At 52.0% G+C, this 11,543-nt stretch overlaps 1 protein-coding gene across 5 annotated transcripts; it reads left to right on the plus strand.

Moving 5' to 3' along the window:
• The first annotated feature begins 6,045 nt into the window (after positions 1–6,045).
• LOC149851654 (maestro heat-like repeat-containing protein family member 2B) lies at positions 6,046–11,537 on the plus strand. 5 transcript variants are annotated; one of them, XM_090030529.1, is made up of 6 exons: positions 6,046–6,289; positions 7,009–7,205; positions 8,177–8,287; positions 9,387–9,506; positions 10,335–10,442; positions 10,893–11,537. In XM_090030529.1, the coding sequence occupies exons 2-6, from the start codon at positions 7,014–7,016 to the stop codon at positions 11,043–11,045; spliced, it is 684 nt and encodes a 227-aa protein (XP_089886655.1). In that variant the 5' UTR covers positions 6,046–6,289; positions 7,009–7,013; the 3' UTR covers positions 11,046–11,537. The 5 variants fall into 5 exon arrangements, with proteins under 5 accessions (XP_089886655.1, XP_089886657.1, XP_089886654.1 ...); XM_090030531.1 differs by lacking the exon at positions 6,046–6,289 and adding an exon at positions 7,837–7,974 and having other exon boundaries at positions 6,962–7,205; XM_090030528.1 differs by lacking the exon at positions 6,046–6,289 and having other exon boundaries at positions 6,962–7,205.
• The last annotated feature ends 6 nt before the right edge of the window (positions 11,538–11,543 follow it).

Here is an 11,543-nt window from a genome sequence, read left to right on the forward strand (position 1 = left end):
GGTCCAATAAAAGACACCTCCAAAAGTCCCCCCACCCTTGCTTCTCACTTGCATTGCCTTTGTCAGGCACAGAGACACAGAGTCTCTAGCCTCATGCTTCCTCAAACCCCTCCTCCTCCTGCCCTACCCTTCTCCTTCCTGACCCAGAGTCTCTGCCACCCACCTGAGCCCTCCCTGGAAGGACCCTGAGGAAAATGCCAGTACTTTGCTCCCTCCCGCAAGATCCCTTCGGGCACAGCTCAGCTGCTCTGGAGAAAGAGGTGTAGGACTAGGGAAATGGCAGGAGGAGAAGGGAAGGGAGGACTAGAGGAGCGAAGACAGGCCCATGTGGAAGTCAGAGGAGCGGCGGGGGGAATTCGTGCTGTTCTGTGCTTGATCCCCAGTGGCTGAGACTTGGAGCAGCCCCTTTGTTTGCAGTGCAGCAGCACCGAAGTCAAGAGTGACTGACAGCTGGAGAGAGAGACAGAGCTGCAGGGAAATATGGGGATCAAAGCTCCCTGCCCATCAAAAGGGTACAACTCAGGTTGTTTGTCCTGAGCCCAAACATTCCTGTGGTCCTGAACTGGCTGAGATTGGACAGAGCTCAAAACTGGCTTTTACACCAGAGTTACTTGCTAGAGCCCTGTGACCTGGGCCTGAATTACAGCTTGTGACTGAGAAGGGCCATAACCCCAAACTCATTAAACATGAGGAAGTATTGGGGACCAGGCAGAGAGAGGAGCCCAACTGTACCACTTAGCCCAAACCTGAGAGTTTCTGGGGGGTCGCACCTGTGGGGCGGGAGGGATGACCAGAGAAGAGAGGTGGCCCTGGGACCAGAAATAGGAATCAGATTCTCCCTTACCTGTGGGAGCTTCAGCCAGACACCTGCTACCATGAAGGTCTGTTCAGGTCTGAGTCTCTGGCCTGGGGTTCTGGAGTTTATCCTGCAGGCTACTGTCAGCCCTCTATGAGGTCACTGTCTCTCTGGCCCAATGCCTGGTATCCTACCAGTGCGCCTCTGTGACTTCACTGTCTGCCCCACCCTCCCCACCCAGCTGGGCTCATCCCCTAGCCATAGCTACCCCTTCACCATGTAGTCTAGCAAATCCTGTGTCCCATCTCTGACACTGCCTAGTGCTCAGTGGCAGAGGCTAGAGAGAACAGCACAAGAGAAGCCCATCCTGGACAATGGGGGGACTAGTGTGGCCAGAGAGGGGACAGTTTTGCCAAAGTCCAAGTAATGAGTGCGATCTGCCCAGCAGTGCGAGTGACAAAAACCAAAGGTGTTTATACACATGCTCTGGGAGTGTGGGAGGGCGGTGCTTTAGTTAGAGCGGCTCCGAGAGCCGTCATGTGCATCAGAGTCCCCATGGTAAAAAATGGTGGTGAGGGGACTTTAACTACAGCTCATTGAAAGCTTTAGTTAAAGCACCCCCAACACCATTTTTAAGCACAGGAACACTGTGACACTGGAGTCTGCTGGAGTAATTATCATGCTCCAACAGACTTAAGTCTGCTCCCACACTCTGTAATGACCATGTGTTGGAGCAGCCTCACTATATGTTAGGGGGTTTCAACAAAGGGTACATGTACCCCCGGGGGTACTTGGGATGGCCTCAGAGGGTATTCAGCACTGGGCGCTGCCACCACCCTGCTGCCGGCACTTCTGTTGCTGATATGACCGCCCCCCCGATCATTGATCAGCTGCTAGGGGTCCCCCCCCCACACATCGACTGGCTGCTGGGGGACCCCACCCCCAGCTGCTGATTGGCCACTGCGAGACCTCCCGCCTGCTGGGGGACTCCTGCCTTCTCGACCAGCTGCCAGGGGTACACTGATCCAAAAAGGTTGAAAACCTCTGCTGTATGTCTATAGTGCTGCAAGTAACCAAGTTGTTAGAAATATTATTAAAAATGCATTATCAATAGCTGTTAGCTCCCATCAATAGTGTTGTCCTCTGAATAAGCACGGCTGCCAGCCCTCCTTGTCTCCTTAATGAGAGAGGGAAGGGGGGGTTGGAAACTGAAGGAAAAACTCCAAGAGCTCTTTGTACTAAGGTATCACTCTCTCTTTGTTCTGCAAATTTACTATCTCTTTGTTACACTAAATCACACTTTCTTTCATGGCTCCCACATTCTTAGGCTAAGATAAGAATAATTGCAATCTTAGCCTTGAAGTTAAACCCTCCATAACCTCGAGTGCTTTCTGGGCAAGCGCAATAACCTAATACATATTAAGCCTATCCGCCCCGCATACTTAAGTAGTTAATTATAATACACATGGGATGCATGATCTGACGTATTCTCATGCATGTTTGTATGGACCGGAAATGAGTTGTAAGAGTTCCTGCTTCTGTACACGTGTCAGAGGAGAGGGGATAAAAGCCTGCTAATGATTGTGCCCGGGGGCAGAGGGTTTTGATCTTTTGTCTTCTCCCTTTGACCCTATTTGCAAATATATACCTTTTGTCTCACCAACAATGTGTGCCTAAGGATTGTTATTCAATGAGCCTCCAACTCCTTTCCTCCCTCCCTGTCCCTGTTCCTCCCTCCCTCCCTCTCTCCCTTCCTTTCCCTGTCCCTGTCCCTCCCTCTCCTCTAGACTGGTGGACAGAGAGATAGACAACCCATTGTTGCTGTCAGTTCCCGAGTCAACTTAGATGGCAGAACCCACTCCTAATTTCTATCGAGTGCCACTTATTGCCCGCTTTTCTCCTTGCCATGTACAGATGCTTGGCCCTTATTTGCTGCTTTCCCTTTTTCTTGCTGAATGCAGGGGGGCTTAGAGACAAAGATTTTTCTTTCTTGAATGTGGAGTCATGGCTCTTTGGCCAGATGATGAACTATTCTCCTAGGATTCTCCATTTCTGTTTGTATTTTTGGTAATGTTTTCGCATTCCCTTCAACTTGGGGGGATTAGATGATTAGAAACACCAATTCTGTGATGTGATGTCATGGCCATAGAATTATAGGCATCAGCTCTCCTCTGTGACAGCATGGAATGTGATTGGATCACAATCACCTTGCGCTAAGCAACCACCTGGCCATTGTGTCCTAGCATCGAATGCTCTGCCCCGATTGGCTATGTCTGTTTCATTTGAATAAAAGGCATATCCTTCCTCCCAGTAGGGTTGGAGTATTGTTGTAGCCATGAAGGTCTGGGCAATATGCTAGAATCAAGGTGATTTTAGGCATATCTTTTCTTGGACCAAGCATATAGGTGGGAAAGAATTCCCCACTTCAATTTCTATTATTCTGTCACGTTTTTCTCCCAGTCACAGTCTTTTTACCTAGTTAGAGAAGTTTCTGGGCACCAGGTGCCCTTCTTCTGTGCCTTTGTCTAACATCACTCCCACATTTTATGCCTGGTCCAATAAAAGACACCTCCAAAAGTCCCCCCACCCTTGCTTCTCACTTGCATTGCCTTTGTCAGGCACAGAGACACAGAGTCTCTAGCCTCATGCTTCCTCAAACCCCTCCTCCTCCTGCCCTACCCTTCTCCTTCCTGACCCAGAGTCTCTGCCACCCACCTGAGCCCTCCCTGGAAGGACCCTGAGGAAAATGCCAGTACTTTGCTCCCTCCCGCAAGATCCCTTCGGGCACAGCTCAGCTGCTCTGGAGAAAGAGGTGTAGGACTAGGGAAATGGCAGGAGGAGAAGGGAAGGGAGGACTAGAGGAGCGAAGACAGGCCCATGTGGAAGTCAGAGGAGCGGCGGGGGGAATTCGTGCTGTTCTGTGCTTGATCCCCAGTGGCTGAGACTTGGAGCAGCCCCTTTGTTTGCAGTGCAGCAGCACCGAAGTCAAGAGTGACTGACAGCTGGAGAGAGAGACAGAGCTGCAGGGAAATATGGGGATCAAAGCTCCCTGCCCATCAAAAGGGTACAACTCAGGTCTTTTGTCCTGAGCCCAAACATTCCTGTGGTCCTGAACTGGCTGAGATTGGACAGAGCTCAGAACTGGCTTTTACACCAGAGTTACTTGCTAGAGCCCTGTGACCTGGGCCTGAATTACAGCTTGTGACTGAGAAGGGCCATAACCCCAAACTCATTAAACATGAGGAAGTATTGGGGACCAGGCAGAGAGAGGAGCCCAACTGTACCACTTAGCCCAAACCTGAGAGTTTCTGGGGGGTCGCACCTGTGGGGCGGGAGGGATGACCAGAGAAGAGAGGTGGCCCTGGGACCAGAAATAGGAATCAGATTCTCCCTTACCTGTGGGAGCTTCAGCCAGACACCTGCTACCATGAAGGTCTGTTCAGGTCTGAGTCTCTGGCCTGGGGTTCTGGAGTTTATCCTGCAGGCTACTGTCAGCCCTCTATGAGGTCACTGTCTCTCTGGCCCAATGCCTGGTATCCTGCCAGTGCGCCTCTGTGACTTCACTGTCTGCCCCACCCTCCCCACCCAGCTGGGCTCATCCCCTAGCCATAGCTACCCCTTCACCATGTAGTCTAGCAAATCCTGTGTCCCATCTCTGACACTGCCTAGTGCTCAGTGGCAGAGGCTAGAGAGAACAGCACAAGAGAAGCCCATCCTGGACAATGGGGGGACTAGTGTGGCCAGAGAGGGGACAGTTTTGCCAAAGTCCAAGTAATGAGTGCGATCTGCCCAGCAGTGCGAGTGACAAAAACCAAAGGTGTTTATACACATGCTCTGGGAGCGTGGGAGGGCGGTGCTTTAGTTAGAGCGGCTCCGAGAGCCGTCATGTGCATCAGAGTCCCCATGGTAAAAAATGGTGGTGAGGGGACTTTAACTACAGCTCATTGAAAGCTTTAGTTAAAGCACCCCCAACACCATTTTTAAGCACAGGGACACTGTGACACTGGAGTCTGCTGGAGTAATTATCATGCTCCAACAGACTTAAGTCTGCTCCCACACTCTGTAATGACCGTGTGTTGGAGCAGCCTCACTATATGTTAGGGGTTTTCAACAAAGGGTACACGTACCCCCGGGGGTACTTGGGATGGCCTCAGAGGGTATTCAGCACTGGGCGCCGCCACCACCATGCTGCCGGCACTTCTGTTGCTGATATGCCATCATTGATCAGCCCCCCCCGATCATTGATCAGCTGCTGGCGGTGAAAACCTCTGCTGTATGTCTATAGTGCTGCAAGTAACCCCCCCCCCCCCGCACATCGACTGGCTGCTGGGGGACCCCACCCCCAGCTGCTGATTGGCCACTGCGAGACCTCCCGCCTGCAGGGGGACTCCTGCCTTCTCGACCAGCTGCCAGGGGTACACTGATCCAAAAAGGTTGAAAACCTCTGCTGTATGTCTATAGTGCTGCAAGTAACCAAGTGACAAAACCAAGTGGCAGTTAGGCATCAGTTAGGGGTACAGCCCCTGAACTACCTAGACCTTAAATGCTGGAGGCTGTAAGAAAGAGAAGCACAGTGAACAAAACCCTGGTCATACTCTGTTCACTCTCCCTTTCAACAGCCACTCTCTGAGTGTGTCTATATGAGGTGCTGTGTCACCGTAGCAAAGAGCTATGGCAACATAGTTGTTGCTATGGCAATGTAGCGTGGGCGGGCACTAACTGTGATGCTGCTGTGCAGTAATTTGTTGGTGGCCCCATTTTTGTGGTCAAAAAGAGTTTGCTGAGCAACAGCTATTGCAGCTTTGCTGCTAAGTGACATTGAGAAAACCAAGAATTTTGAACTTGTAACCACCGTATTTACTCAAACCCAAGATTTGGTACCCCCCACCCAATTCAACATGGGGGGAAGCCCCTCATCCTGAATTTGAGTACAAGATGAAGAGACAGACAGTTGCTGCAGCTCCAGTTCTGGCCCAAACCCCAACTCCAACCCTGGCTTAAGGTTGGAGCCACAGGTGCTGCCCCCACACGGAAACCTGCCCCTGGGTATTGGGGTATCATTTTCTATTCAAAGTTGTCTTGGATTTGGGTAAATACAGTAATCTTGGTCTATCAGCTTGAAATATTAAACATGAGAACTAAAATGTGCTAAGTCAAATGGCTGCTGGCTGTCCACTGCCACAAATAGATGGGGACACACTGTCGTCATAATCTGAGTTATGTAATGAATATAACATTGCTAATTTCCCTGCCTTTTGTCCATAGGAATATTCAAAAAGTTGGGAGATTATAGTAAAAAATACTGGCTGCCTGATTTTCTAGAGGTTTGAGCTTGCAGATTTGGGGCTCATTTTTCAAAGTAACTCACTTGCAGTTTAGGTTTGTAAGGAAAATGGCCTGTTATTTCTGAAGTGCTCAGCAAGCCACAACTCTTACGTGAGCAAGGGGATCATCCAGGTGCTGGCCAGCCCCTTGGAGTCCAGCATGGGCAAGGTGAGCAGCTGTGTCTTGGGAAACCAGGAAAAAGATATGCTTTTGCGATGGGTGGCAGTGGAACTGCCCATAACATGCTTTAAAATGAAAGTGAGATTCCTTACTGACTGGTAGTGGGTTACAATTGCAAGTACTAGTTCCAGCCCCTTCAGGTAAAAATGTTCAAATGGGCTACATGTTGGTCATCTTTGGCTTCATGGAAGTCAGTTCGGTGTGAGTTTAAGGGCAGTTATCAGTTTATTAATGAGCATTGTGTACAGAGGCGCCTGCTGCTGCATACCACTGAAGCCAGGGCTCTCTGGGCTGGATGTGTCCTGTGGGCTGTAGGTTGCTGACGTTTGATCTAAACAGAAATGATGTGTAATTTACAATCCACACATCTGAGATTCACCGCAACTAGTTTTATCTATATAATGTTGGCTGTCCCGAAGTGTTGTCAATAGTATGGTAACGAATGTGAAATTCTACTCTGAAGTGAGAAACCTAGAATGCAGTCCTGCCTGTAAACTGAAATTACTTTCAGACAGGAAGGAATGGAGTAGCTGTTGTGGATTTTTTCGGTGTGCCAAGAAGTAAAAGGGAAGAAGTTATGCAGTGAAGAGAGTAGAGATGAATAATCATCCAGCTCTCCTGGATGTGAGAAAGAGACCTTTAGACTTGGAGTTATGGATTTCCAAGTGTCTTCCCCGCGCTGACTCTGGTCTTCTCTGTCCCTTCAGGCAACATGTGCATCCCTGGAGATGCTGACCACCAGGCACTCCAGCTCAGTCCTGAGGGAGCTACTCCCCGAGCTCCTGCGCACTCTTCTAGTGCAAGTTGGAGTCACCGTGGGGCAGGACATGCCAATGCCCACAGCAAGCATCTGGCGGAGGCAGCTGCGAAAGGGGCAGGTGTGCACAGTGGGCAACCCTTGCAGGTAAGGAGTAGGCTGTGCCTGGTTTCACAGGTTTGGCCTCACTTCAGGCTAGCTGCCTGCAGGGTGTTCTTGTCCTTGCCAAGGGCTGTGCTGAGCTGTCTTGGTTCTGGCAGCTGAAAGAGGCGGGGGTTATCTGAGAAGCGCAGAGTGTGAAATGTTAAGGCTGGGAGAGCCTATTAGTCCCTGCAGTCTGAGCTCCTCTGGGACAGGACAGGTAGTTTTAGCCCGGGGATGTCAGAATCTGCATTAGTGACCAGCACATGCTGGGCTCACAGTGCTCGGGACCTGGGCATGTGACTTCTGCATGTTCCCATGCTCTACACACGGCCTTTATCCTTGTAGGGAGAGAAAATGGCTGCCCAGTTCTTTCCATAGTGCATTTGGCTTGGGAGAGCCTCCATGCATCCCGCCTGGCTTCCAGCACTGATTTGTGCAAGGCCCTGCCCTCCCCGAGCCTGCCAGGGGATTGCAAGGCGTGAGAAAGAATGGCAGCATCGGTCTGATCTGAGCTGCCTGCCTTGCGCAGCAAGTGTCTGAGTAATGGACCCCCGAGTGACAGGGCGTTTTGGTTCTGCTCTGGCCGCAGCATCTCATTACGGTCTGTAAATCTGTAAATCTTCTGTCTCCCCAGGCTTTCTATGGAGACCCTGGCCTGCGCTATAGCAAAGGGCCTTGGGGAGAAAGTGGCTGCAGACCTCTGCAAAGCAGGAACCTGGCCCCTACTTGAGAGCCCCCAGACACACCCCAAGGGGGTATGCCAGCTGGCCAGGTGAGAGAGGCAGGCTGGATTGCATCTGTGCTCTAGGCAGTGGGACGAGTGGTGGAGGGGGAACTTTCTGTGCTGGACATGCAGGGTTGTGTGGGGCTGGAGACCTGGAGCTTGTGCTCCAAGCAATGAGAGCTGCTGCCTCAGAGCAAATGGGTGTTGGCAGTGCCGAGCTGGTCCCAGAACTTGCGGTTTTGTCTTGCAGGGCTCTGCTCCCACTGGGAGTAATAACGCCCCCTTCATAGGGCAGGTCCTACAGCGGATCAGTTCCACAACGGAAAAACTTTGTGTGACTGGTACGGCCTTCATCAGCCAGGTAAGGGCCCATAGAGAAAGAGCAGTTTAATGGAAAGGCGGCTGTTTGCTGTGCTCTTTCCCTGGGGAGTCCTCTGGTCCCCTTCCTAGGAGGGAGGATCACTGGAGGCAGTGGAGAGGTTTTTCTTCTGTCCTGGCCCCTTCATCGCCACTTCTGCTGTATGAGAAGGAGAGGCAGACAAGGACTGCCTTACTGACGTGCCCTGACTGAGCCCTCATCCTAGCCAGCAGCTCTGAGTTTGGTCCTAGCTACTGCATCTTCTATACCCAGCCAGCATCCCAGGAAGACACTGCTCTAAAGCAAGCAATGTCCCAATCTATTCGCACTAGCATCATCTCTCCCACTTAGACTAAGCCCCATTGCAGCTGGCCGAGGATGGGAACCTGCTCGCCGAGCTGCTCTTTTTCAAACCATTGCTGGCGGTCTTGGTGGAGACCTTTGTTACGGCCCAAGAGACTTTCCCAGGTTCCAAAGTAGAGACAGGAGGGTGTGCAGGTTGCCACAAGCAGGTCTCTTGCAATCCGGGTGCATCTTGCTGTGGACTGCTCCCAGAACACAGCAATATTGTGCCCTCCTCCTTCTTGCAGTGCGGGAGATGAGCCAGAAAAAATGTGCAGTAGTCCAGGCCATGAGGTGCACGCTTGGTGATCAGAGCACTGTGGTGAGGTGCTTTGTGAGTGGCGGCTGTGCTGGGGATGGCATATGGCCCTGACACAAAATTCCCACCCGAGATTCTTGGCTGTCTTGTAGAGAAAACCTTTCTTCCCTATCAGCGTCTTCAGGGAAGGCAGTGCAGAGAGTCTGCCCCTCTGCTTCCAGAGCTGGGGAGAGTCAGGATCTGGGGAAGTGTTATCAGTTTGCCAGCGGGGAGGGGATCTGCTTTCCCTCAGATGCCAATATAGTAGTACTGAGTGGCAAGGACACACTGTTTTCTTGTCTCTTTATAAACCCCAGATATAAAATTGGAGGCCTGGGGACCCTTCTCCCTCCCTCTCATCCTTTCCAAGGTTTGAGGGAGGGTTTGTGCCATGGCCGGTCCCCGCCACCATTTGGGCATAAGGGCAGTCCTGACTCCAGTCTGTCCTCTCCTCCCCTCCAGGTGAAGAAGGCCGTCCTCCATTTCATCAGGACACTGCTCAGTGTGCAGGGCCTGGATGACTGGGCCTGGGACTTAGTGGCCTATATTTTCAAGCAGTCCAGCTTGTCTAGCAGCCAAATGGTAAGAGAAATCGAGGCTGGAGACTTGGTGCTGCTGTTGTAGCAGGCTGAAGCCTGCCATTGGCTCGTGCAGGAGCGTGGGGTGCCCCTAGGGCTGCCAGGCTGAGTCATTATGTGAAATGACCCAGGGTCAGACCATTTCCACTGGTGCAGCAGACCTAAGGGAGCTGTCGGGATGTCAGTGCAGCTACTCTGCATGGTCCCCAGGGTGTCGGCAAGACCAGACTCTGATCTGGACTATGTGCATCTTCTGATGAGGCTGAGATTTGCCCCGTCAGGCACTGAGGAGTGAAAACCCTGACCGCACAGTGTGTCAGGGAAACTTCCTTGAGAACACCAATGCTCTCTGGTAGAAATAGACTCCCAAGGACGTGTCTTGGTGCCCAGGACGTAGCTTGGCCCATTGATAGAATCACATTGACGAGACGCAGAGGATTGAGCTGGCTGGCCCCCGGAGCAGACGGAGCAGAGCGGGTGTGTGATGCCTGCACATTTGTGTCCACTGGGCTGAAGCTGAAGGGTTCTCTTGGAAGGACGAGGGAGGTGAATACTTGGCTGGTTTCAAGACATAATGCACTCCCAGACCCCAGAAACACTTTGTGTTCAGCGAGTTGTTTCACAGTGTTGGAGGTGTTTCTGAACTGGGAACCTGCCCCATCAGCTTGGTTTTTCTTATATTATCTCAGCTCCAGTGAGTTGTACTTTGAGCAGAATATAAAATCACTGGTAACTGTGCAGCGTTCAAGCTGGCTGCGAAGGCGATGGAGACTGAGTGTCCGGTCAGTGCCTCTTGACTAGCTCATGATCTTTCTCTCGGTCTCTTGTGCAGAAGCCCAAAAACCGCTCCAGTCAGGATGCTGAGGAGGAACAGAGCATCCGAGCCACCTGTGTGGAGATCCTGGAAAATCTGGATGTCTCAACCAGTGGCATGAGCCAGGTAGGTGGCCAGTTAGTTCTGCCCTTGCATTATCAATGCATTTCTCTTCATCCCCTGTACATCTCCACTAGGCAATTCTCTGCATTGGCAGGGTAATGGAGATAGATCATGGCCAGTGCTGGCCGTGAGTTATGGAGCAAGCTGCTGCCGTATAAGGAATGACATACAACACCCCAGCTGGAAGGGATCCCTGTGCTGAGATGGCCTCATTCCCCCTCCTTGCTCTGCTCAGTCTCCTCTGAAATTGAGACTTGTTTGGCCAGGGTTAGAGCAGGGTTTCAGAGATCAGCTATTCCTGAGAGACAGACATGAGGTCACGGGTGGGGGAAGGACCCTTAAGTAGGTGGGTCATTGGTGAAGAAGAGGAGACTGTCCTTGAGCACTGGATGAAGAGAGCTGGGTGCAGGGGTACAAGTAGCTGAGTCCAAGCTGTCTGGCTCTTCTCTCCAGGTCTTATGGCCCCGGCTGCTAGAGTACATAGTGCCAGCTCAGTACAGCTGCACTCTGACCCCCGTGTGCCGATGCCTCGGGGACCTGGCCAAGCAACCGCAGTGGGAGGGAGAAGAAGCAGCTTGCATGGACCTCAGCAAAGGAGGTTTGTAATCCAGATCCCTGTGGGATGAACCCACTCTGCCTGCCTCGTAGAAAATCTCCGGCCTCTTCCATGCACTATGAGGAGGCCCGAAGGCAGGAGGGACAGTTGGGTCATTACAGCCTTGGAGGGGGAGCCAGACAATGTGGGCTCCTCCAACCCAGAGCTGTGCCAGATTTATGCTGTGCCATAGGGGAATCCCAAGGCCTTTTTGCCTCAGCTTCCCCACTCATCCAATGATGACTGAACAGTGCCTGCCTCACAGAAGGGCTGGGAGGGAAGGCTCCTTGGTCAAGCTCCTTGAGATCCTGACATGGAAGGTGCCACGAAAGTGCCAGTTGTGCCCAACTCCTTGAGCGTCCACGGCCATGCAGGATCAGCCGAGCACAGCACCTCAGCCTATATCCGATTGCTGAATGCTCTGGCCATGTATGGTGGAGGGCAGTTTCCCTCCTAAAGAAAGCCATGGAGCCCTGCTCCAGAGCTGAGCCCCTGTTTCTCTCTTGCTG

Source organism: Crocodylus siamensis, unplaced genomic scaffold (assembly GCF_052110815.1).
Source record: "Crocodylus siamensis isolate JL-2025a unplaced genomic scaffold, ASM5211081v1 HiC_scaffold_582, whole genome shotgun sequence".
Taxonomy (NCBI): Eukaryota; Metazoa; Chordata; order Crocodylia; family Crocodylidae; genus Crocodylus; species Crocodylus siamensis.

Excerpts from the sequence above, each read along its gene's own strand:
- LOC149851654 (XM_090030529.1), top strand. The coding sequence starts at position 7,014 with ATGTGCATCCCTGGAGATGCTGACCACCAGGCACTCCAGCTCAGTCCT. Across the intron at positions 8,288-9,386 it reads GTACGGCCTTCATCAGCCAG|GTGAAGAAGGCCGTCCTCCA; the intron begins GTAAGGGCCCAT and ends CCTCCCCTCCAG. Across the intron at positions 10,443-10,892 it reads CAACCAGTGGCATGAGCCAG|GTCTTATGGCCCCGGCTGCT; the intron begins GTAGGTGGCCAG and ends TCTTCTCTCCAG.